Consider the following 24,869-nt stretch of genomic DNA (forward strand, 5'->3'; position numbering starts at 1 on the left):
TAACGAAAAAAAAAGAAAAAAAAAAAATATAAGAGGCTATACATTAAGCACTATTGCATGAGTCACCCTTCGACCTAAACTCTTATTACTGGAATTATTCTGAAATGAAAAAAAATTGGGTGCAAGGGAAGAAAATTCATCAACTGATGTATATGTACATCAAGTTCTCGAGAAGTCAGCAAAAACCTGGAAAAGTCAGGGAATCTTGACAATTTTTGAAATGTAGCCCCTAAAATTTTTCTTGGAAGGAATTTTTATGAGAAATATGCTGTAAAAACATTGAATTTGAGGAATTTATCAAAATTAATGAAAGTTTTGAAACGCAGGAATTTTAAAACCCCATACTCAAACAAACTCGCTACTCTGTCAATGGAGATCACCACTTAAGATTAAAATTTTAAGATTTTGCAGTTTATTTACGTACCTAATAAAAGCCAGACAACAAATCTGATCCATGTTGCTTTATCCAGCTTTGACATTAGGTATGTGTTTACGTAAATACTTAAAGTAGGTACAATTGGCATCAATGGAGCCTGGAAAAATAATACATATAAGAAATTATACTATATTTCATGGAAAATGTAATCAAATTATGAACGAGGAGTAAGATGTAATTTTCAGTAGCTATTATTCATCTCATTAGAGTTCATTTTGTAACTCTCAATTCTAATTTTTGGTTTCTCTGGCTTTGATTTCCTCGCCAAATATCGTGGACCCCGCACTACTTTACATCCTGTCGCGCACAGTTTTTAGGCCACATATTTAGCGTTTTTTCATCTTCGTCAGAGAATGTATGTATAGATGGAAAACAAAAAAAAATAAAAAAAATATTGAACTTTGTAAATAAATGATGACATCTTACAGCATTTAAATAAAATCTCTCAAAAAGCAAAGACACTTAAGCTAATCTTTTAGAAAAGTACATGATGATAAAAAGTAGCTCATGTACTGAATTGATTGATTAATACGACTTCGTTGAGCATAGAAGCCGCCAGGAAATTTTGAGACGAGTTCATGATTTTCAGGGGGCGAAACCATTCTTTGCTGACTTGAATACTTAACATTACTTACTGTAAAAGTTAGTTTTTCTGTGTTTGCCTGAGGCTGTCGCCATAGGAGAATCACGCTGATCACAAGTAAAATTCCTACACCAATGAGGTATGCTTTGAACCAAAAGTTGATTTCGAATCGCATCCTTCGTTCCATCAAAATCAGACCTCCTACATGCATGAAACATAAAATACCTGGAAGAAAGAAAAACAAAAAATTCAATTTAGACGACAATTAACTACCATCCTTCCATCTTGCCGGCGCAAAAATGCAAAATTGCGTGTCGAACGCCAACTGACCGACTGGGCGACTGCACTGCGTTTGGCGCAATGCGAGAAGTATTCATACAGTCTTGTAGGCGCTAATACAGGCCATAAGCCGATCGCACGTACTCAAGATCGCACTGTTTGGCGCAATGCGTGAAGTATCCCTATAGTCTTGCAGGCGCTAATATACTGGTCGGCCGCACTGTGTTTAGCGCAATTATTCAACCTCGCGTTAGAATAATCGTGGCATCGAATAATATTGCTTAAAAGACCCATGTTGCGTTTCGACGCCGTATGAGCATTCCAACGTTGCCTCGTTTCTCCCCTTTAAATATTTTTTCCGAGAGAAGTTAGGAAAATCCTTTATACTCCCGACCATTATTTGATCTTTTCACTTCATTTATCATCAGAAAATAAGACATCCATGACTTGTCAACAAACTAACCTAAACTAACGTTAACATAAAAATGCGCTTATCTTCCAACTGTTTCCTATTTTGCCAAATTTCTACCTTTAATTGACTTCATTTTAAATTCGCGCATTTCTGTAGCAGATTTTAAGGTTTCTATCTGCGCAATCCTTGTGCCTTTTTCACACAATCTTCATATATTTTCTTAGACCTTTCGCGCAATCCTGAATCACCGGTAAGAATGAATGAGAATTATAAAGCGCCAGTGACGTCAGCGGTGACGACAGAGCCGACACGCGACGATTCGACGCATTAACTCATGAGCCCTGTCCACAACGCTCTTGTGACATGCCCATGGCTCATGAGTGCCGTATACAGTTTGCGCTTAGCATTGGCGGATTTAGCAAATTGGCAACATTGTCTTTTCTCCATTTAAACCTATGGAAATGTATCGATTCTTGGAGGAGGCAGGTGCTCCGACAAGAATCGATTATTTATCGTAGGTTTAAATGGAGGAAATCCGATGTTGCCAAATTGCTGGATCCGCCTCTGGCGCTTAGTTCCGTTTGATACTTAGCTAAGAATGTAAAATCTCACTTTTACATTGTTTCTCACATAGCTTTCTAGAACACATCCCATTTTTTCCACTCGTCTATAGTTCCATTTAGCAGAAGTACGTCCAGTTTTCCTATTCATCTCGTACCCTTCTACTTATCTAAGTATGACTCACAAAAAGTGCCGATTAAAATCTTCGAGATCGCCTCCGAGAAATCCGTGGCCCGCCGTTCATTTTCAAGGTTCAACAATCCGGAAATGAAGCCTGGATATTCTTTCTTTGGTTCTTCATGATTGACTGCAGGCTCATTACGGCCTGGTTTCGTTTCCTCGCTGATCTCGTATTTTCGGTACCTAGAAGAAGAAACAGGTAATAAGCATGAGTTTCTCAGGAAATCGGTATGATTCGCAGGCAGTGGCGTGGCGGGCTTTGCGATGTATCGATTGATCCACCATTTGAACCATGGAAAAGGATCGATAAACAGTGTTTGCAACGAGCACCTTAGTAATCGATTCTTTACCACAGCTTCAAATGAGGGAGTATCGATAGTCGAGCATTCACACCTTGCGACTGATTCGCAGGGGCGAGAGCCAAAAGAGCTTTAAGTGCAATGTGACGATGCAAAGCTATATTTGATAATTTATTTATCTATACTAAAAAACGGGTGCAAATCTTTAAATTTTTTTTTGGAAATTTTCGTTGTTTGGACCTTATCTAAACATGTTTTCATCTTCTCAAAAAACGTTGCACTTTTTCTTCAGGTTTTCCTGAAAAGTTTACTTCTTTGTAGCATGAAAAAAATATATTTTATTTTATAATTTGTACTAAATGAGCTTCTAACCGAAGCTATGGTACACGTCATGGTATGGTACATTCTTGCATGGTAGATAATATGGTACAATGTATCCCCGGTAAAAATTGGCAGTAGAATCTGTGTTCCAAAATACCATAGACCTACAGCCGGCTGTAAGATTCCCAATAGCTTCTACAGCCGACAACACAATTTCTTAGAGCCTTTTATAGCCGATGGCGATTAAGCAATAGCCTGGCGATAAAGTGTATGCTAATCGTTACTAATTACAGATGCTAGGACTTAGTGAGTTTTTGGACTACCGCTCTCTTTTTGGGCCGTAGTATCTTGATTTATTTTGCGAGGAAAGCTCCGTACTTTTGAAGGACGCCTGCCATTCCTAATATGTTGGAGCGCCTTCAATCTCGTATGGTATGTACTGTGCAATACCTCTGGTGTGCGTGTGAAATAGTTGCTTCAAGCGCCGCGGTACACTGCGGCGCGGCGCTGCGGGCGGGCAGCCAGCGCTGAACGCGCATTGGCGCCTACAAACCTAACAGGAATACTTCACGCATTGCGCAATGCGTGAAGTATCCCTGTTAGGTTTGTAGGCGCCAGTGCGCCGCCGCTCCGCTTTGTGTTAGGCTCTAATATTTAATCTCGCGGAGTCAGCGTTTTTCAACTCATGACTTTGAAATGTTTGCACACTCTGTATGGATTATTCTCATTTTAATTGACAAAAATAAATATGTAGTAAAGGAAAATATAATGTGCGTTTTGTAAATATTCAGGTGATTCCGTACAAACTTCAGGATTTACAAAGCACAAGAATTTCTGCACAATTTCTTATAGCCTTTTATAGCCGATGGCGAAAAAGCATCAGCCAGGCGATAAAGTGTAAAGCCCGGCGATAGGAACTATAGCCCGGCTGTATAATTTTTTATCGCTTCTTGTAGCCCGGCCGTATGATTTTTTCCACTTTCTCCAGCCAGCTATATGATTTTCTATCGCCCTCTTCAGTCGGCTGTAAGAACTACTACGGTATTTTGAAACGCAGCTCCTATCGCCAATTTTTACCAGGGATGGTACATAAAAAAGGTACATCCTTATGGTATTCCATCCCAGGTGGAAGAAAAGTGAAAATTTAAATTTTCTTATAAGCTCTTGAATGTCCAAATAAAGGAGATTAATATCTTAACTGTGAGAGAAGACGAATTTGAAGGACTTCCCTAGGTGCTTCACTCACCTTAAAAGCAAAATGCACAATGAAACGATGGAGTAAGCTAGGAGGGTGCCGATGGACATCATGTCGATTAGCTGCGTTAGGTTAAAAATAGCCGATATTATTCCTGGAAACAAGTAATTGTACAATTTAAAGTTGATTGACTATATGCATGAGGAACAATTGGACGTGTTTCTACCATACGGAACTATGTGCATTATGACTTGAGCCCTGTTATGCATATATTCTTATGGGTTTCAGGGCTCATGTCGAAATGCACATAGTTCTGTTTGGTAGAAATACGTCCAATTGGAAAGACGTAACTTCGTAAGAAGACCCTATCAAAAATACGATTTTCATGTCGTGAAATCGCCAATAAAACCTTGAAATTTTTTGTTTATTGTCAAGCATTTTGAATAACTTCGATTGCATTCATGCGCTCTACAAGCAGTGCTCGATCAAACCGATTGTTCATCCGTATGTATCTCGTGAAAATAATTTTCATTTCGAGTATGCTTGAAATGTCCGGAAATTTGAAAATTGTAATAAAATTATCATCATGTAAGGATAATTGGATTGCATTTTGCAAAAAGGAACCGGAGGAATTGCAATGATGCTAAGATTGTGCATTTTCATCATTTGCAATGAAATTACTGACACCATGAAAAAATATGAAAGAGCTTGATGCAAAAACGGCTTTTTTCGCCCCCCCTCTGGAAGTTCTTCAGACTTTGCCTATTGATTACTCATACTTGAGCGCTTCTTTTCCCAAATTTTCAGACTCCCAAAAAATTTTGGGGGGGAGCTAGGGGGGGTGGAAGTCAAAACCTGTGAACCTCGATATCTCTTGAACAAAGAAAGATATCGAGGTCCGGTTTGGACGAAAAATCGTCTAAAATTGCATACTTTAAGATTCTAAAGGTCAAAATCACGATATCACATTTTTAAGTCAACATATGTGCTTTTTTCCAGTTTTTAGGTCTAGAAAATTTCTTTTAAACGAAAAATTTACAAAGATCTCAATTTTTTATTTGAACCAAAACCAGTTTTTTAAATTGTTCGTCTTTTTCCGCATCCAACGAGTGGTCCATTAAGCTGGGGAATCAAACGGTTCCGGAGTTATGATCGATTGAAGTTTCCGCTCAACGCGCGCCGACCGATTTTCGCGCGAAAAAAAGTCGGATTTGACTGTTATTAGATCAGATTGAATGTTCAAACTGAGCAAAATGCTTTATTAGGGACTCTTGAGGGTCGCTGAGTTCAGAAATTACAGATACTTCCAAATAATTTACGTTTTTAAAATTACAGCTCCGCAGCGCTATTTTAGAGGCCCACTGAGCGCCGACCGGTCGCTCAGTGGTCCTGTCCGAAGCTGCAATTTTAAAAACGTAAATTATTTGGAAGTATCTGTAATTTCTGAACTCAGCGACCCTCAAGAGTCCCTAATAAAGCATTTTGCTCAGTTTGAACATTCAATCTGATCTAATAACAGTCAAATCCGACTTTTTTTCGCGCGAAAATCGGTCGGCGCGCGTTGAGCGGAAACTTCAATCGATCATAACTCCGGAACCGTTTGATTCCCCAGCTTAATGGACCACTCGTTGGATGCGGAAAAAGACGAACAATTTAAAAAACTGGTTTTGGTTCAAATAAAAAATTGAGATCTTTGTAAATTTTTCGTTTAAAAGAAATTTTCTAGACCTAAAAACTGGAAAAAAGCACATATGTTGACTTAAAAATGTGATATCGTGATTTTGACCTTTAGAATCTTAAAGTATGCAATTTTAGACGATTTTTCGTCCAAACCGGACCTCGATATCTTTCTTTGTTCAAGAGATATCGAGGTTCACAGGTTTTGACTTCCACCCCCCCTAGCTCCCCCCCAAAATTTTTTGGGAGTCTGAAAATTTGGGAAAAGAAGCGCTCAAGTATGAGTAATCAATAGGCAAAGTCTGAAGAACTTCCAGAGGGGGGGCGAAAAAAGCCGTTTTTGCATCAAGCTCTTTACAGGGTAATTTTTGCCTTAAATTTACAGTTTTTAGCGAGTAAAATAGAGACTATTAATAGATGATCAGGTTTTTATTCCAAGACAAAAGAAGTTGCTCAATCTTAGCAACATTGCAATGCTCTTGGCTCCTTTTTGCAAAATACAATCCAATTAGACTCAGAAGAATTACCTGCTAAAACTCCTGACACGAATGTGGCGAACAATGGCGTGAGTGTTTTTTTGTTAATTTGCGCCAAAAATGTGTAGATAAGACCATCCTCAGCCATCGCGTATAAAATCCGCGCCATCGGGAACATTGACCCCAGCAAACTGAAAAGACGTTCACAAAAATGAGGGAGTGTTATTCAAAAGAGTTCTGTGTTCGTACCAGCCTTTTTTCTGACAAATTTTATACAATTTTAGGTATATACAAGATATATTCGCTATCAGTGGCGGTTGGGTGTCGCAGAGCGCACAGAAGCGCTATAAGAGCGACTTGTTAGTGGTAGTAGATATATTCAATCAATATATTTAATAAATTTAGCGAAATAGATTCACTTCACTAGAAAAAAAAGACATTGGATCTAGAGTCCAGACTCTTGAAAACATTGACAAGAAAATCGACTCTTGATTCAATCAGATTTAAGCTTAAATCAAAAGGAAATCCGCTCAAATTAAGAGGCCTGGTTCTTGATTTAAGCTTAAATCTAATTGAATCAAGAGTATTTTTTCTTTTCGATGTTTTTAAGAGTCTGGACTTTAGATTTAATGTGTTTTTTTTCCCAGTGTTCAAAAAATTATACCAGCGGACGACGAGGAGAGTTCACTCACACCGAATCAGGTAAACTACTTGCGACATGCGTTCTTTTAAGAATTAAAGTAAAAACAATAGTGTAATTACATAATTAGAAAGGCGAGAAACTATTGCAACTTAAATTACCTGGTGCACAGAGCGAAAACGGCCCCCACGGAGACTATCCATTTAACCTGAGGCATCCCAACTTTCTCGAACACTGAAGGGAATGGAGCCGCTGGATCCTTCATGAAAAAAGGAGAAAAAAAGGGTACAAACACCCAAATTACTCAAAAGCGTTCATAAAGATTAAATATCAACTACAATGCCAACGAACTAGGTATAATTTTTAAGCTTTTCTCCCAAGTCTCCGTCAAAATGAGCGGAATGCAACTTTTGCGTGTTGTCTATCAAAATTAAAAGACATCTAAACTACTAAATCTACTTCTTGATTTAATTTTGCGAGCGGAGCAGTTCCAGCATTTCTTTGAATAGGTAAACTATTGCTGCATGCAGGACCTCCTAAAATTGGACGTATTACTGCCAAACAGAACCAGTGACAGGCGGGGAAGAAGGGATGTGCTCGTTAGTCGAGGGTAGTACGTGTTTTGTGCAATGCGCGAAGTATTCCTCAAGTCTTGCAGGCGCTAATATACATTCAGCGCTAGCCGCACTGTGTTTCGCGCGATTATTCGAACTCACGCTAGAATAATCGCGGTCTCGAATAATAGTTGCAAAGGTCCATGTTGCGTTTCGACGTCGTATGACATTCCAACGTTGCCTCGTTTCTCCCCGTTAAATATTTTTTCCGAGAGAAGTTAGGAAAGGTCTTTGTACACACGACCATTATTCAATCTTTTCACGATGACTTGTCAACAAACTAACTTAAATTAACGTTAACATGAAAATGCGTTTATTTTCCAATTACTGTTTCCTGCTTTGCCAAAGTTCCACCTTTAATTAATTTCATTTTAAATTCGCGCAATCCTTGTGCCTTTTTCCTGTGTCTTGTGCATTTTTGTGCCTTTGTATTTTCTTAGATCTTTCGCGCAATCCTGAATTACCGGCAAGAATGAATGGACATTATAAAGCGCCAGTAACGTCAGCGGTGACGACGATCCGTCGCATTAACTCATGAGCCCTGTCCTTAACGCTCTTTCCCGTGCCCTTGGCTCATGAGAGCCGTAGACAGGTGGCGCTTAGAATGTATGGTTCGGTTTGCAGAATGTAAAATTCTGCTTTTCCATTTCTCCAAAGGGAATCACGCCCACTTTATCATTGTTTCTTATCCACCTTTCTAGAGAAGATCCCATCTTTCCCACTCGTCTGTAGTTCCGTTTGGAAAAAATATGTCCAATTAAGGCACTGCGAAGTCACTCGTGCGTCATGCGAGCCTCATTTAGCCTTTAATTCGTAGCTCTTCCGTTTTTAAAGAGTTTTTGTTGCACAGTCAAAGTGAGCTCAAACTGAAAAGTCATCAATGATACCTCCAAATCCCTGATTAGCCCATGCGGGTATTGTATCTCAAGTCATCAGTGACGCTTCAAATTTTTCTCGAACCACCTTAACAGGATTAACGTGGGTGCTACTCAAAGTGAGTGACTGATGAAGCTGTTGACCATCGGTGGATAAACAAAATACTCAGGCTCTCGTTAATTGGACCGCGTTAAGCAGAAAGGAACCAAGCCACATCGGCTATTGCCGAACTTAACTGGGAAATTTAATGTTTCACAAGAGAACGTCTGTGCGGATTCCCTTGAAAATTTTAGGAAATTTGCCTCGCATCATGCACAAAATTCACTGAAATTTGCACAAAAATCCGCACAGTTACATTTGGCAGTAGCTGATGTGGCTTGGTTCCTTTCTGTTGAACGCGGTGCAATTTGTTCATTCATCAATGTTCATGAATTTAAAAAAAACTCGCTCTGGCTGCTTTTACCCACAAAATACTTCTAACATCACCAAGCGATAAGAGCTTATGAACTGTGTACAGCTGCTTCTTTATTTGCGCTTTTATTCGGAATATTCAAAGATGCTAGAGGGAAATTATGGTTGTAGTGTAGTAAGAAGTTACCTGATCATAATAAGGCCACATCATGGTGAGAACTGCAGATATTCCAAAATACACGCAGAAAATGATCAGCAGAGACAAAACGATGGCCAGAGGAATAGTTTTTTGGGGGTTTTTCGCCTCTTCCCCTAAAAAAGGGAGAGAAGACAACTTGTGAGCGACATTTATTCAGTTTTTATTGCTATGGCCTAGTCATGAAAATAACGTACATTAGCGGCATTAGCCTGCTTAGTCAAAACCGTAACTATTTTAACATTACCGACAGAATACAACACACTGAAAAAAATGATTTCAATCTCGACTATACTTCCAGCTGGTTTTGGCGACAGCCATGAGGGTATCGCTGCACTACCTAGGAGTGCAAAGGTACCAGCTAGCGATATAATAGTTAATCCAACTATACTACACTTATGTGACTGAGGGCACCAGCTAAAGGTATGAGCTGATTCTGGTACCAGATATTGGAGTAGTTGCACAAGCCAAAGGTATGGTTAAGTCAGCTGGAAGTATGGTTGAGATTGTGATGCTTTTTGCCGTGTAGACAAATAAATCAATAAGTAATTAAAAATATTCAATGCCGGTAAATTTTAATGTGCATTAATAATTAAGTAGAATATTATGTTTGAAGTAGTTTTAAACATAAATTAAGTGTAAAAAGGAGGAATGTCGTCAGGGGCCGACTGGTCAACAAACTGGTCCCGACCCTGGATTTCTGGTAACTCCAGCGTATTTTCTAATTTCTGAATGAACCGCGAAGCTTGTCGAGAGGTTGGACTGCTAAGTGGTCAGGGGAAGTAGCCCCCTAGTATTGAATGAAAATAATTATTGGTCCTTAGTCATCGAATCCTTTCAATGTGCATTTGAGGGGCTTGGAGGATAAGGTGCATAAGTGCAGTTTTTGCTACTTCGAAAAGTACGTGTTTGAGGTTTCGAAATTACATGGATCTTTACGGCGGAAATAAGGTTCAAACTGACTTTTAAATGCTTTAAATTGGAATTCAGGAACAATTTTTTTTCAGGAAATGCATTAAGACTAGTTTTGCTTGAAATCGTAAATATCTCATTTTTCAAAAACTGCACCTATGCGCCTTGTCCTCCAAGACCCTCATTTGATGGTTGTTAATTATTCACGATTTTTTCGAGTATAATGTCATTTACTGGCCACAAGCTAGTATTAAACTGCAGTTCATCATTTGCAATTTATTTCCATAAATTTCTTTACACATAGACCTTTCACTGTCAAAATACGCAGGCTTTACAGAAATCCTGGGTGGGAACGATGTCTGCCGCTCACGACATCCCACCCTCAAAAAGTCGCAAGTATACATCTTCCTGGATCCACACCGATAATTTAACGGTGCGATGTTGAGAAAAAAAGTCATTAAAATGCATCGCCAATTCGTTTCCATCATTCGTTATCTATTATTTACTTAAAGATCTACAGCTTTCACGGCATCTTACAGAGCTTTGAGTGTCTGGATCTCCCACAGGCTACATAGTTGAATTTATCTCTCCAATTTTTCGAGAGAGAATGGAAGAGAGCGCCCGCGCACAGCTCGGCAGATTACAAAGATCTAAAGGAGAAAAATAACGTCGTACAACAATTCTAGTGTTGCCAAATCTTTTTCTATAAAATGGGATTTTTCTTGAAAACTTTTGGTTATTTTTCCTTAAATTCCATTCGCAATGTAATCTAAAGAATCCGGCAACTATAGGGAAGAATACTCACAACTTTTTTCTAAATAATTAAGTATAATATTTGGAGAAATTTGGCGACGTTTGAAAGTCCATACGGTGTTTTTCCGAAGCTCGGCAGATTACCTGTTGTTGCTATGCAGTCGAACCCAATGAAAGAGTAGAAGCAAGTAGCTGCTCCAACTAAGACGCCAGTCCAGCCAAACGGCATGAATCCTCCCTCTCCTGGGTTGTATTTTGAGTTTGGGTCCACGGGTAAATCTTCCTTCGCGATGAACCAGTTGGAAGGCTTGGCTACGGTTGAAAGAAAATTAGAAAATTAAATAATGAAATCATCTTTAAAGCTAGAAAATTAATTAAGCGACGGTGCTACTATAAAACCGTGTATTTCAAGTAGCAGTGATCGTGATAAGTTGCGATTTTATCGAAGAATGTATCGCGATTTTATCGAAGAATGTATCGCGATTTTATCGACGTTGATCTATTGCAATTTTAGAGGAAAAAAATTCGTTAATTTGCGATTTCATTACATGAATTTGCAATTAAATCGCGATTTTATCGACGACTATATATCACAATATCATCGGACAAATCATCGTGATAAATTGAGATAAAATTCCGATTTTTTCGAACGCGATTCAAAGAAATAAAATTGCGACAAGATTGAGGATAATCGCTCAGATGCTGATGTTCCCAGCGATGTTATCGCTAAAAAATCCTAAGAAAATTACGATTTAATTTCAAAATAGCGGGATTTTTCCGTCGAAAAATGCTATTTGGGAAGCAACGGTGCTACTATAAAACCATGTATAAGAGCATTAAGAGAAAGGCGGAGAGCACTGCGCTTGTTTTATTGTTTTGAGCATGCAACTATTCCTACTTGAAGACTGTCAGTGTTGCCTATGCCAAATATTGAAGGCGAACAGACTTGCCTTACCTTTTCAGGAGAGATCCAAGTGACAACATAACGTTGCTTCAACCGGAGGGACGGGAATATTTTCACCGCATTCACTGGAGAAAAATTCTAAGAAGGTCTGATTGAATGTTTAACGTTTATAGAGAGAGTTGGAAGACAAGGCGTATGAATGCAGTTTTTGAAAAAATTGAGGTATTCATGAACTCAACTAAAACCAGTTTGAAAGTACATTCTGTGAAAAAGTTACTACTGAAAACCAACTTTAAAGTATCAAAAATTGAGTTTGAACCTCCTTACCACCGTAAGGCTCCATGTAATTTTGATTTTTTTTTTTTTTCCATTTGGTCTCGTCATTTTTTAGGGGGAGTTTTTTGGATTGGGACGGGGTGGCTACCGCCACCTAGAATTGAACATGCATTTCTTGAAATAAAAAAAAAAAAAAACTGCACTTATGCGCCTTGTCCTTCAAGTGCCTCCAGTAACATTTGCTCAAATGACTTGAGGGGGATGCTATAGTCTTATGAATCATATATTGTTTGGATACAATTCGACTTAACGGTAAGGTGTTAAGCTGAAGAATAATATCAATTCTGGTTTTTCATTTGTAATTTTGCACGGCAACTAATTATTTTAATATGTAAAGCCTTTTAATTAAAGGTTGCTATTAAACTTTTGACTGAGCCATCATGGTAGTCCTATTATCCATACAAGTTCATAAAATCGTGTAAATAATTAAATTGATTACTAAAACTGCTTTTCAGTAAATAAAAATTGAGAAATTTCGGCGAGAGCAATATTTTAATATATACGGGCATAAAATGAAAATGTCAGATACTGACCTACTGTTATCCCAGCAATAATTATGATGCCAACCGTGGTTAGGTTCAAAGCAGTAAAAATATTATTGAGCATTGTTGATTCCTTAACGCCCCATGCTAACACAACTGAAAAAAATAGGAAAGAAGGATAAATTATAAATGCATGATTGCGGAAGAATAATAATTGTGGTCGAATGAATATTACTTTGTAGTTCTTAAGCGTTAAAAAAGAATAGGGGAATAAGAAGCTTCCAGCTGGGTGGCCAATGAAATACGATTATGCAAGATGAATCTATCATCTGAGGGAGTTCTGAACAGCGTATTTCAAAAATCAGTTTTTACAAACACTTATTTTCTGTGCATGTGATCCATTCTGTAACCCATTTCAGCAGTAGGTAATGGATAAAATCGTTACTTTTTGTTGGTTAATCATACTCTAATACATAAAGTCATAAGAATAACGCGTAACGCCTGATGCGCGCAGCGCCTCATGGGGTTGGACTGTAAAGCGGTCAGGGGGCGACGGGCATACAATATGGTTTTTCTGAGATTTCATTGTTTCATTTTCTTAAAGGCTAATAATGTAACATCTCCGCTTGAGTTTTATGGAGCCTAGATTATGTTTTGGATAGCTTATTAAAATTGCAATTTAGGAAAACATGGTAAAATTACATATATTAGATTGATCCACATAGAACAATCGAGCATTGCGAGGAGAACAAAGTTAACATGGAACCGTTATTACGTATTTTGAAACTTAAGTCATTGACATATTGATGAATCAGTACTTCACATTTTCCCAAGTGTTTTTGTACGCCTTTTATGAATGTCGATAATAGTTCCGAGCTCAATTACCTGCGATAAACTGATCGAGGAGGCGTAATACTTACATGAAAGTAGAATGATGACGGAGAATGAGATCAAATCTGGATAAGGACCGAGAAAACTGACATTCATCGGATAATGTTGCAACATGTACGTTTCGAACACTTTTCCTGTCAGAGCATCCAGGTATCCCGACAGTGCTTTTGCAACACTGGCCGTCCCTGAGTGAGAGCAAAGTAATATTTTAATAATTATGAACTATTAAAATCGAAGGGGAAATTAAAAAAAAAAACAAGTATTACAATTTCAGACGATGCAGTCAGGGCCGGATTAAGGGGGAGGCCATATGGGCCGCGGCCCATGGCGGCAAATCTAGGGGGCGGCAAATTTTGCAATTTTTTTAAATGTAGGTATAAAAAAAAATCGGATTTAGAAAAAAAAATTACAAACGAGAAAAGGCTACAAAATCTCTCATTTCCTGAGAGTATAGTAATTTCTATATAATTTTGTCGTCTTTCAGTGATACAAGAGACAGTACCTTTAATTAGTCGAGTTAAGAGAGAAACCAAACACACAATTTGGCCTGGAACGGCGCGACTTAGGGAGAAATGATGACGAGGACTTGAGATGAAAAGGAGAAGCCCTCGGTGCGGCAAGCAGCATGTAACACATATCAGCGCCTACAAGACTGAACGAATACTTCACGCATTGCATCAAACACAGTGCGGTTATTTTGGTCAGCGTGAAACGGATAGCGCCTACAAGAATGCATGAATACTTCACGCATTGCGCCAAACACGGTGCGGTCGGCGGCGGAAGTTAAAATCATTAAACCATTGTTCTTTCATAATTTGTTCGTTCATTTCTTATGAATGGGAGGCCTTGTCCATTAGAGATAGGTTTCCGAAACTTGACTTTCGCGCAAAGTTCCGTCACCTTTTGCTAGTAGTGTTGACAGGGCTTTCCCAAAAAATGTGTTCAACACGAGTAAACGCATCTTATGCACCCCTTCCCCGCTGGCACGTTCACTTGATGGTTTTTATTGATGTTTCAACACGAATGAGAAGGGGGCGGCAAAATACAGGCGGGCCATGGGCGGCAAGTAGGAAAATCCGGCCCTGGATGCAGTTTCTTGTAATATTCATTTTTTTATATATCAGAATTTTATTTCTTGCTTCAATATATTTGATATTGTAATTTTTCTTTCAAGAATATTCCTTGCTAATTTTGCACAAACGTGCCAAAAAAAGTCCCTAAAGAAATGTCAGTATTTTTAAAACATCTAAAATAGCGGTACCTCGAGACTTATTTTTAACATTCCTATCATTGATGTATCTCAGAATGGCTAAATGAACTGCAGTGTTCAATTATTTCATTCAATAGGCACGCTGTGAGACGAGTTCCACTTGAAATTACTTCACTTGCAATTATGAATTACTATTTCTGGTTCATTTCAGAAACAACACTATCTGCTTTTGGTTTCCCCATAGAGATAGGTGCTTTTAATGATGAGCCAGAAATGGCAGTTCTTTATTGCAAAATGTAGTCCAATTATTGCATGAAAAATGTCCCTTAACTCTTTACCCCAATCCTTTTATTTAAAAAGTAATCTAATAGCAGTTAAAATCAATTGCTCGAGAGCTCTCTCGCCCCTTTTAAATCGTCGCGACCATTCAACTCGGAAATTTCACAAACCAAATTTACACTCTCGCTGATGTGAACTTGAAGATCCTTCGCTCTCTTCAACTGTCCGTCTGCTTTATTTATGGATTTTTGACCAGACTTTACGACCGTAGTCTACCCGACTTATTGTTCTAAAACGGTCCAGAAGCAATTTAGCAGATACTGAGACTATTTTATCATAGGACAGCGTATTTCGGACTTGCCATTTCTAACCCAGATCATCGAACTTTTAGAGAGAGCGTTTCAGGCACGACCTCGCACTTGGTAATAGCGTTACGATTACTTTTTCATTTGCACAATGGGAAACGGCGATGAAGCGTTATGCTTCGGGATTCTCGGATGGCGTCTGGACAGTAGTCACTCATTGACCGCGAAAACTGCCTAGACGCCCGGTCAGTAAGGTCGCAGACGAATTGAAGCCGTCTTTAATTAGATGGATAGGGCATTTCGTATCCCGGCTATTATCCTCAAGTTCGCACGCGACATTAGGAGGAGATCTTGCCATCAGATAGGGTAAGAAATGAAAAACCTGAATTTACGCTCTTTCACTAAGTGTATCGGATTGAAAATTTTTAGAAATGTTAAAATCAACTTATGCCGCAATCACACGCTGAATGTGGGAGCTGAATGTGGCTTGAATGTGGAAGCCATCGGCCCGATGCCTGAATTTTGCGCGTGTCGCGCAAAATTCAGCAACGATCCTGAGCGACCATCGCATGTCGATAATGTCAGATAATGACGGATTTTTCTGAACTATTCGAAGAGATTTGATATATGTACATCTGGATGAAAATAACTCGAATTCGCGAAATTTCAGCCGTTGAGCGATGACTGCGATGACTTCCAAATTCAGCGTGTGATTACGGCATTGCTGAAATACTCGTCCATGGAAAAAAATAAAAATCGACGCGAGTCAAACTGACTCTTGAAAGTCAGGGACCGCTCATAAAATACACAACACTAAATTTTGGATTTTTTGACCCCTCTTATCCTCTTAACGCTTTTGTGATCTACCTATCTCCTGACTTCTTAACATCAGGAAGACTAAATGGCGTAACTCTCTCTTCGACACCCCCCCCTCCCGCAATTTTTTTAGCCGTAGTATCTGTCTAGATGCAGGAAGAGCAAGAACAGTATAACGCTGTATGGGTTACATTCGCTTATATCCCAATCCTGTAAAAATTTGAGGATTTTCGATTCCTAACGATTCATATGATATGAGGAGCTTGGAGGACAAGGCGCAAAAATACAGTTTTTGAAGAAATTGAGATATTCTTAAACTCAACTAAAACTAGTTTGAAAGTATATTCTGTGAAAAATTCGCAACATAAATCCAACTTTAAAGGATTGTAAGTTTAAACTTCCTTCCCGCCATCAGGTGGTGTTGAAACTTTAAACACGTATTTCTTGGAATAGCAAAAACTGCACTTATGCGCCTTGTCCTCCAAGTCTCTCTTAAGAGCTTCTTACCGATGACATATTCTAAGATGAGATTCCAGCCTATGACGAAAGCGCAGAACTCGCCGACAGTCATATAACTGTAAACGTATGCTGATCCTGCTTTAGGAACTCGAGCTGCAAACTCGGCATAACAAAGAGCTGCACAAAAAAAAGTATGAATTACGAAACGGAAAGAAAATACTCCATTAATTGAGCCGGAGAAAAATCGCAGGATTTTCAAGTCAGTTTCGTTAACGGTTACTTCAAAGTCAGATGCGAGACGATTTTAGCCCATTAGGTCCTACACTCTCTTATGGAGGCGTTGGCAGCAAGCCACTGAACTAATACTTATGCATGTTTTTTCCTTCACTTGTCTGAAGGTGTTACTCGCACATGATCTATCATGCAACGCTCTCCCTGCAAAGGCTCTCTACTTACATAATGAATCGCTGCTTCTCTAACGTAAAAACGTATCTTCATTTCAACGTGAACCCAACAAAGCATGGAGTTAGTTCGACACCAGGGTTCACGCAGAAACCGACATACGCTGTCAAGTAAGATGAGCGATGAAATGTGCCCGAATATGCTGTGTGCTTGATTGCCGAGATTCTAGCACGCCGGTTCTGCCCAAGGAGTGCAAAACTAAGACATGCTACTATAAATACTATGATACTTCTAAAATCTACAGATTCAGTGATTTTCTTTTCATGTTTTGATCTTGGAGCGAAATTTTAAAATATTGTCCTTGATTAGCGTTAGAGTACCTTTATAGGGAGAGTATGGTTACTGTGGTTACCACCTCTGATTGGCTCAGCCGTCTTAGGCTCAATGGGGCCTTGTAAGGCCTTAAAATGACGGACGCTGTGAGTGAATGTAAATACAAAATGACTCAAAATATAGTTTTACCTGCATATCGAAACAAAAACTTTGCTCAAATGCATCATTACGACGTATTTACATAGTTTTACGGCTTTTTAAAATTTTAGAAATGAAAGGTAAGGTTGATATGACGCATCATTGAATCATGCATTATAATGAAAATGGCTGCACTCTCCTGCATAAGTAAGGAAATGTCGCAATCATTTTTCTCGATTGATAATTTTTTTTTTTTTTTTATAAGTTATGAGCATCTGCAGTGGTATTTACGCACACTTGATTTTTTCAGGAGATCAGCGAAGTTGCCGCAACTTTCAGTACAACGGATTATTTCAGAAAATTTTAAAAATTAAAGTCATTTCGAAAACATTTTAGTTCCTTGAGAAACTCTTGATTTGTTGCAAAAATTTAGGAGTAGGAGTCGAATATTTAAAGATTTTGAAAAACGATCTTGTGAATTTACCGGCAAGAATGGAGACAACAGCAGCAATGAAGAAAGAGACAGTGACAGCAGGCCCAGCTGTATTGCGAGCGACCTCTCCTGGTAAGACGTAGGAACCAACACCAAGAGTTGACCCGATTCCCAACGCTGTCAGATCAAGAACGGTCAGCACTCTCGCCAATTTCGGCTTGTTTGATTCTAGATCCACTGAGTCTTCTGATTTCAGTCGCGTGACAACCGAGGCGAATTTTGTTAGTAGCACCTGAAAATATAGAAAAAGTGTAACATCAACGAAAAAAAATGGTTTCACTTTTCTGCCGACAAAACCTGTTTACAGATAGACCTAGATTTGCCCAAAAAGATGCACGATCATAAGCAAACCCCGAAAATGAAATGTATTTCGACTCAACTAAACCAAGCTGGATAGGTATTTTGCATTCACAAATACAATTGAAATAATCCGAAATCACGCGCAATCGCCGGGCGGGCACGAAAAGCCGAAACGCCTTCTATTTTTCGTGTATGCAATTACGGCATCTTCAGAGCAGGAATAGTTGTATTCAAGGCGTTACCATACAATTCACGTTGTGACGCGACGCGGTACATATTAAATTTCTGAAGGTGTCCATTAACTCAGCACAACTTTGCTCTTCATCGATGGCTTAGCTTGACATTTCTCCGTTTATGACTTTGAAGATTTCAAGTAGTGCTTTCTTTAGAATCGGCATATTTCAAAATGTAATTTCTTCAGTAAGTGTTTCGTTCTTCCTTTCTCTTAAAAGAATATTTTGAAGAAATTAAGTCGGCGGTTTGTCTCCAAGATATGTTCCCCCTTTATTTATTTTAGGTTATTTAAAAAAAAACCTATATTTTGAAAAAAAAACTTAAAGATTCTTACTTTCCATTCCTATGAAAAAACGGACAGCTTAATTTACTCACAATATTCCTTACAGAGAGAAAGAGAGAGAGGAAAAACTTAAGATTTACTCAAGAAAGTACTTTTTTTTTAAAACAAAATCTTATAATATTAGTTTTAAGATTAGCTTCAAGATTAAGTCAACATCTATGTAATTAATGCCCCGTAAGGGACAGTTGTACATTTTATTTTAATAAAAAAAAGAAAAAAAAGAAAGTACAGTTTTAATTTTCCGATTCCAAAATAAAGTATTACTGGAAATCTGTATCGTTACAAATGGAAAAACGTCGAGCTAAGCCATCGACAAGGAGCAAAGCACGCTGAGTTGATTAAAGCCTAGGAAATATACATAATATGTATCTGATACGTTCTCCGATCATGTCGTAACTTATCGTGATCTTCGTTACTTTGAATCGTTTCTTTTCGTCTATGGAAACCATAAATTTCCCAAAAATTTAACTTCTTGGTACCGATGTACCATATCATTTTGATACCAGTCAAGTCAATGCGTGTGATGACGACACGCAAAACCATACGCGTAAATTACAGGGTGAGCGAAAAGTCCCCGACCCCCCCTCTAACTTTTGAACGAATTAAGCTAGGGAAATGAAACTTTGGGGATGTTCCTATCTCAAAGGGGACCATCTTTCGGGGGGGTCAAAATTTTGGTCCCCCCCTCAGGGGGGGACGGGGGCCCCCCAACTTTTTTTTTTCAAATGGCAACCCCTATCTTGTGATACCTCATTCGAAAGAGCATAAAAAACTAAGAATTTTGGCGCAAACCGCAGATCAATATCTTAATTTTTGACCGAGTTATGATAGGTCAAAGGTCAACTTTGACCTATTTTCAAAAAATCATAACTCCGGTTCAAATTATCGTAAAGGAAAAAATAAAACGGGAAAATTTACCAAATTGTGTCCGCTTTTAAGTAAAAATTGCAAAAATCACTTCGATTTAATTTTAAGGGGGGGCTCGGACCCCCAAATACGTCAATTCAAAGGTCATTCAATTTTCCCGCGAAATAAGCCAATTTCCCCTGGATTTGCCTCCACATTATCTCCGTAAGGTCAAAATCAGTTCAACATTACGTTGGCAAGTCCCCAAATTTCGGGAAAAGTTATAAAAAAATGATATTTAAGGTAATTAAATTTGACCGTTTAAATATCATTTTTTTTAACTTTTCCCGAAATTTGGGGACTTGCCAACGTAATGTTGAACTGATTTTGACCTTACGGAGATAATGTGGAGGCAAATCCAGGGGAAATTGGCTTATTTCGCGGGAAAATTGAATGACCTTTGAATTGACGTATTTGGGGGTCCGAGCCCCCCCTTAAAATTAAATCGAAGTGATTTTTGCAATTTTTACTTAAAAGCGGACACAATTTGGTAAATTTTCCCGTTTTATTTTTTCCTTTACGATAATTTGAACCGGAGTTATGATTTTTTGAAAATAGGTCAAAGTTGACCTTTGACCTATCATAACTCGGTCAAAAATTAAGATATTGATCTGCGGTTTGCGCCAAAATTCTTAGTTTTTTATGCTCTTTCGAATGAGGTATCACAAGATAGGGGTTGCCATTTGAAAAAAAAAAGTTGGGGGGCCCCCGTCCCCCCCTGAGGGGGGGACCAAAATTTTGACCCCCCCGAAAGATGGTCCCCTTTGAGATAGGATCATCCCCAAAGTTTCATTTCCCTAGCTCAATTCGTTCAAAAGTTAGAGGGGGGGTCGGGGACTTTTCGCTCACCCTGTATGTCAATACATAAAGCAGAGGCAAAATCAATAAATACGAATCGGATGTGAATCGGTAGATACTGAAAGCGAACATGTTAATTATCCAATGAACCATAATATACAGACATTCTCATGAAGTTCAAAGCTCATCAAAAAAAGGGACTTGCTCGATTTTAAAACCCGCCGATTCATATGTTGCGGTGGTGCGTCGCACAGTGGAGCGGGTCAATGGGAGAAATCAGACCTGAAGTGGAAACTTTAATGGTCTACACTGCCGTGCTAAGGAAAAACGCCGTATGAGCCATCAGACGTTGCCAAGTTTCCATCGATAAAACCGAAATAACTGGGAAATTTGTGAATATTTGTTCCAAAATTTTCAGACTATTTTGGACGCAATTTAATCTAAAATATCTGAGAATTTCAAGGAAAAAAATGCTTAAATTGCTTCAAAAATACGCGGTTTATCAAGGGAATATTGGCAGCTCTCGAATGTTCATACGGCTTTCTTTCTCAGCACGGCAGTGTATCTTTGTCAAAACAGAATGTAGAGGTTTCAGAGCGATTTCATTGGTTCCTTCTTAAAATTGCCTTTCATAAGCACCCCATGAAATGGATATTGTGACGGGCGAAACATTCAATTTTGCAGGTTTAGTCAAAAATTTCTTGTTCGATTTCTCCTGGTGAACCGTTCCACTGTCGGAGCGGGCTCCATTCTGGATCACCTCCGTCAAATTCTGCACACAAACACCGGAGTGATTTTAAGCCAAGGTCATCCGGATTTAATTGAGCAGGCGCACGAGAATCGCCGATTAGCGTGGATTCGCGCTCGAGTGCTCTTGCAGGAGCTGCAGGTGGACGCACCTCTTTCCTCGATCGATGCGTTCGAGAGGAAAATAGGGAAAAGAAGCGGAAAATAAAAAAAGAACATGGAACTACGCATAAAAAAGAACACGATGTTGAAATCCTCAAACGCGCGTCTCGATTGGGATGCTTCAAAATCTCCTCTCCAAACTCATTTTTGTAGTGGCGAGCAAATTGACTGCATTTTGCAAGGGACTGATAGTATCCATCTGCACAGTGAAACAAATCGACGGTGTAAGTCGGCAATCAAATAACTCGTTTGCGGTGTCTGAAAATTTCCGCCTCTACGTTATTTTTTCAGGGGAAAACAAATTGGCATCATCCTTGAAGATTTTGCAGAATTTTCTTCGCATAGACAAGAAAAATCTCTGGAGTTTTAAAGAATAGCCGTTGAGTAGTTTTCCGTTTAAAAAATAAAGTGTGATAGGAAGTCTGCGGCGTCGCAAATCGAGTTATGTGATTGCCGACTTACACCGTCGAAATGGCACAAATGAGGGGCTTTGCCCTGGTAAAAATTGGCAGTAGAATCTGTGTTCCAAAATACCATAGACCTACAGCCGGCTGTAAGATTTCCAACAGCTTCTATAGCCGGCAACACAATTTCTTAGAGCCTTTTATAGCCGATAGCGATTAAGCAACAGCCTGGCGATAAAGTGTATGCTAAACGTTACTAATTACGGATGCTAGGACTTGGTGAGTTTTTGGACTACCGCTCTCTTTTTGGGCCGTAGTATCTTGATTTATTTTGCGAGGAAAGCTCCGTACTTTTGAAGGATGCCTGCCATTCCTAATATGTTGGAGCGCCTTCAATTTCGTATGATACTGTGCAATACCTCTGGTGTGAAATAGTTGCTTCAAGCGCCGTGGTACGCTGCGGCGCGGCGCGGCGGGCGGGCAGCCAGCGCGAAACGCGCATTGGCGCCTACAAACCTAACAGGGATACTTCACGCATTGCGCAATGCGTGAAGTATCCCTGTTAGGTTTGTAGGCGCCAGTGCGCCGCCTGCTCCGCTTTGTGTTAGGCTCTAATATTTAATCTCGTGGAGTCAGCGTTTTTCAACTCATGACTTTGAAATGTTTGCACACTCTGTATGGATTATTCTCATTTTAATTGATGAAAAAAAATATGTAGTAAAGGAAAATATAATGTGCGTTTTGTGAATATTAAGGTGATTCCGTACAAACTTAAGGATTTACAAAGCACACGAATTTCTACACAATTTCTTATAGCCTTTTATAGCCGATGGCGAAAAAGCAACAGCCAGGCGATAAAGTGTAAAGCCCGGCGATAGGAACTATAGCCCGGCTGTATAATTTTTTATCGCTTCGTGTAGCCTGGCCGTATGATTTTTTCCACTTTCTACAGCCAGCTATATGATTTTCTATCGCCTTCTTCAGTCGGCTATAAGAACTCCTATGGTATTTTGAAACGCAGCTCCTATCGCCAATTTTTACCAGGGTGAGGACAAGGCGCACAAGTGCAGTGAAAATTACTAAATTTTAAGTAAATTGAGATATTAATGATTTCAACTAAAACTAGTCTTAATACATATTCTGTGAAAAATTCGCTCCCAAATTCCAATTTTTAAGCATCAAAAAGTCAGTTTCAACTTTCTATCCTGCATAAGGATCCACGCAATTTCGAAACTTCAAACACGTATTTCTCGAAATAGTAAAAACTGCACCTATGCACCTTGTCCTCCAAGCCCTTCAAATGTGTTTTCTAAGATGAGCTAGAAATTTTAGTTCCTCATTGCAAAATGTAGTCCAAATGAACATCATTCCTTGAAATTATAACGGAACTAGGAGCTACACCCCTGACCGCTTCGCGGACCAACCTCCCAAAGCGCTTCGTGCATCAGGCATTACCTATACGTTACGCGTTACTCCCATGAAAATATACATCAGAATATCCATCACATAGACAGGTAAAAAATAATTTTACTGGCTAAGCACTGCACTCCTGATTACATATGAATCTCCGGTACCAATAAATGACATAGTAACTAGAACTAGATTTCTGTCAGTATTAATCATACCTATATCTGTTTACCTTTACCAGCCGCGTGAAAAGCACAGTCAGAAATCTAGTTCTGGCTGCTAGAGTTCCTGGAAATCAATACGTAACCAGGAATCTCGTAACCACTAATATTCTTTCTTTCCGTGCAGAGAGAAAAAATTACGGCAGTTTTCAAGCACCGACGTTGAAAACAAAATAAAGTATGACAGGTAGTCTACAATGCCACAAACAGAGATAAGCCGTTTTGAGAACTGCTGAGAATTCTTTGTCGAAAGATTTAAATTAGCGTTGGTCGCGGCTGAAGGCGAGAATTTTAAATATTTGGACGGATTTCTGCCAAACGAAACTATGTGCATTAAGACATGAGCCCTGAGACCCATAAGGATATATGCATAACAGAGCTCACGTCATAATGCACATAGTTCCATTGGCAGGAATACGTCCATTTGTGACCGTCCATGGAGGAGGAATGAGGCCTGAGTCCATTAGAACTTAAACTTATCAACACTAGAGCACGTGGGAGTGTTCTACAAAACTTTTGGGACAAATAGCATCCAAAAATATCAGGTTAAACCAAAGTTCAGGGACTTTGAAGTTCGTCATGAATTATAGAAATGTAGTCTGAGAAAAAGTCATTTAAAATTGGGGGGGGGGGGCTTGGAGGAGAAGGCGCATAAGTGCAGTGTTTGCTATTTCAAGAAAAACGCGTTTAAAGTTTCAAAATTACATGGAGCCATATGGCAAAAAGAAAGTTTAAACTCATTTTTTGATGCTTTAAAGTTGGATTTTAGTTGTGAATTTTTCACAGTATGTACCGTCGAACTAGTTTTAGTTGAGTTCATGAATATCTCATTTTTTTCAAAAAGTGCACTTATGCGCCTTGTCCTTCGAGCCCCTCAATTCCACTCTGTTATGTTCAGAGTAGGAAAGCGCTGAATGGATCTCATTTTGCAATAAGGGAACACTACTTCTGGCCCATTTTAGAAACAACATACATGCCATTGGTTTCCCTATGCAGATACCTATGTGCTTTTATGGGAGAGCCTGAGATAGTGGTTCCTCATTGCAAAATGTAATCCAAATCATAGTTTTACTTCACGTCCCAAATAAAGGAAAAATGAACCGAACCGCTTGCAACTTATTCTTCAGGGTTCTCAGTGAGTTTTCCGTCATTAAAAAAATCCAAGTTTTTAACTCAATTTGAAAAGAAAATTGCTTTACTGACAATTTTGCTTCCTTCCTTGCACTAAAGTCTCTTTTCGTCTAGTCGGCCACATTAACGTGAGTGCAACCGGGCGTTTTATCAGATGCTTTGGACAGGAAACCTAAATTGCCTGAGGTAAATCAAGATGTTTAAGCCGTGAGGAGCGATCCTTTTGCACCAGATAAAAGAAGATCAATTGGGGGCCGTCAATAATTCATGTCAGGGACTTAGGACGAGGAGGGTCCAGAGGTGCCTGATAGGTGCCCTGAAAAGAGGGAATAGGGTCAAGGCTATCT

The 24,869-nt window shown here is 39.1% G+C and overlaps 1 protein-coding gene across 1 annotated transcript in view; it reads right to left on the bottom strand.

The window, feature by feature from the left end:
* LOC109032838 (high affinity cationic amino acid transporter 1) overlaps window positions 1-24,869 on the bottom strand; it is a 34,861-nt gene that overhangs the window by 943 nt on the left and 9,049 nt on the right. Inside the window, exons 2-13 of the mRNA XM_019045139.2 lie at window positions 17,861-18,101; window positions 16,552-16,680; window positions 13,464-13,619; window positions 12,595-12,699; window positions 10,966-11,133; window positions 9,148-9,272; window positions 7,221-7,318; window positions 6,471-6,610; window positions 4,318-4,420; window positions 2,456-2,634; window positions 1,072-1,244; window positions 425-533 (exon numbers count right to left, since the gene is read on the bottom strand). Coding sequence (XP_018900684.2) covers window positions 425-533; window positions 1,072-1,244; window positions 2,456-2,634; window positions 4,318-4,420; window positions 6,471-6,610; window positions 7,221-7,318; window positions 9,148-9,272; window positions 10,966-11,133; window positions 12,595-12,699; window positions 13,464-13,619; window positions 16,552-16,680; window positions 17,861-18,101 — 1,726 coding nt within the window. The remainder of the gene's footprint in view (window positions 1-424; window positions 534-1,071; window positions 1,245-2,455; window positions 2,635-4,317; window positions 4,421-6,470; window positions 6,611-7,220; window positions 7,319-9,147; window positions 9,273-10,965; window positions 11,134-12,594; window positions 12,700-13,463; window positions 13,620-16,551; window positions 16,681-17,860; window positions 18,102-24,869) is intronic.

The sequence above is a fragment of the Bemisia tabaci genome, chromosome 2 (genome assembly GCF_918797505.1).
Source record: "Bemisia tabaci chromosome 2, PGI_BMITA_v3".
Lineage (NCBI taxonomy): Eukaryota > Metazoa > Arthropoda > Insecta > Hemiptera > Aleyrodidae > Bemisia > Bemisia tabaci.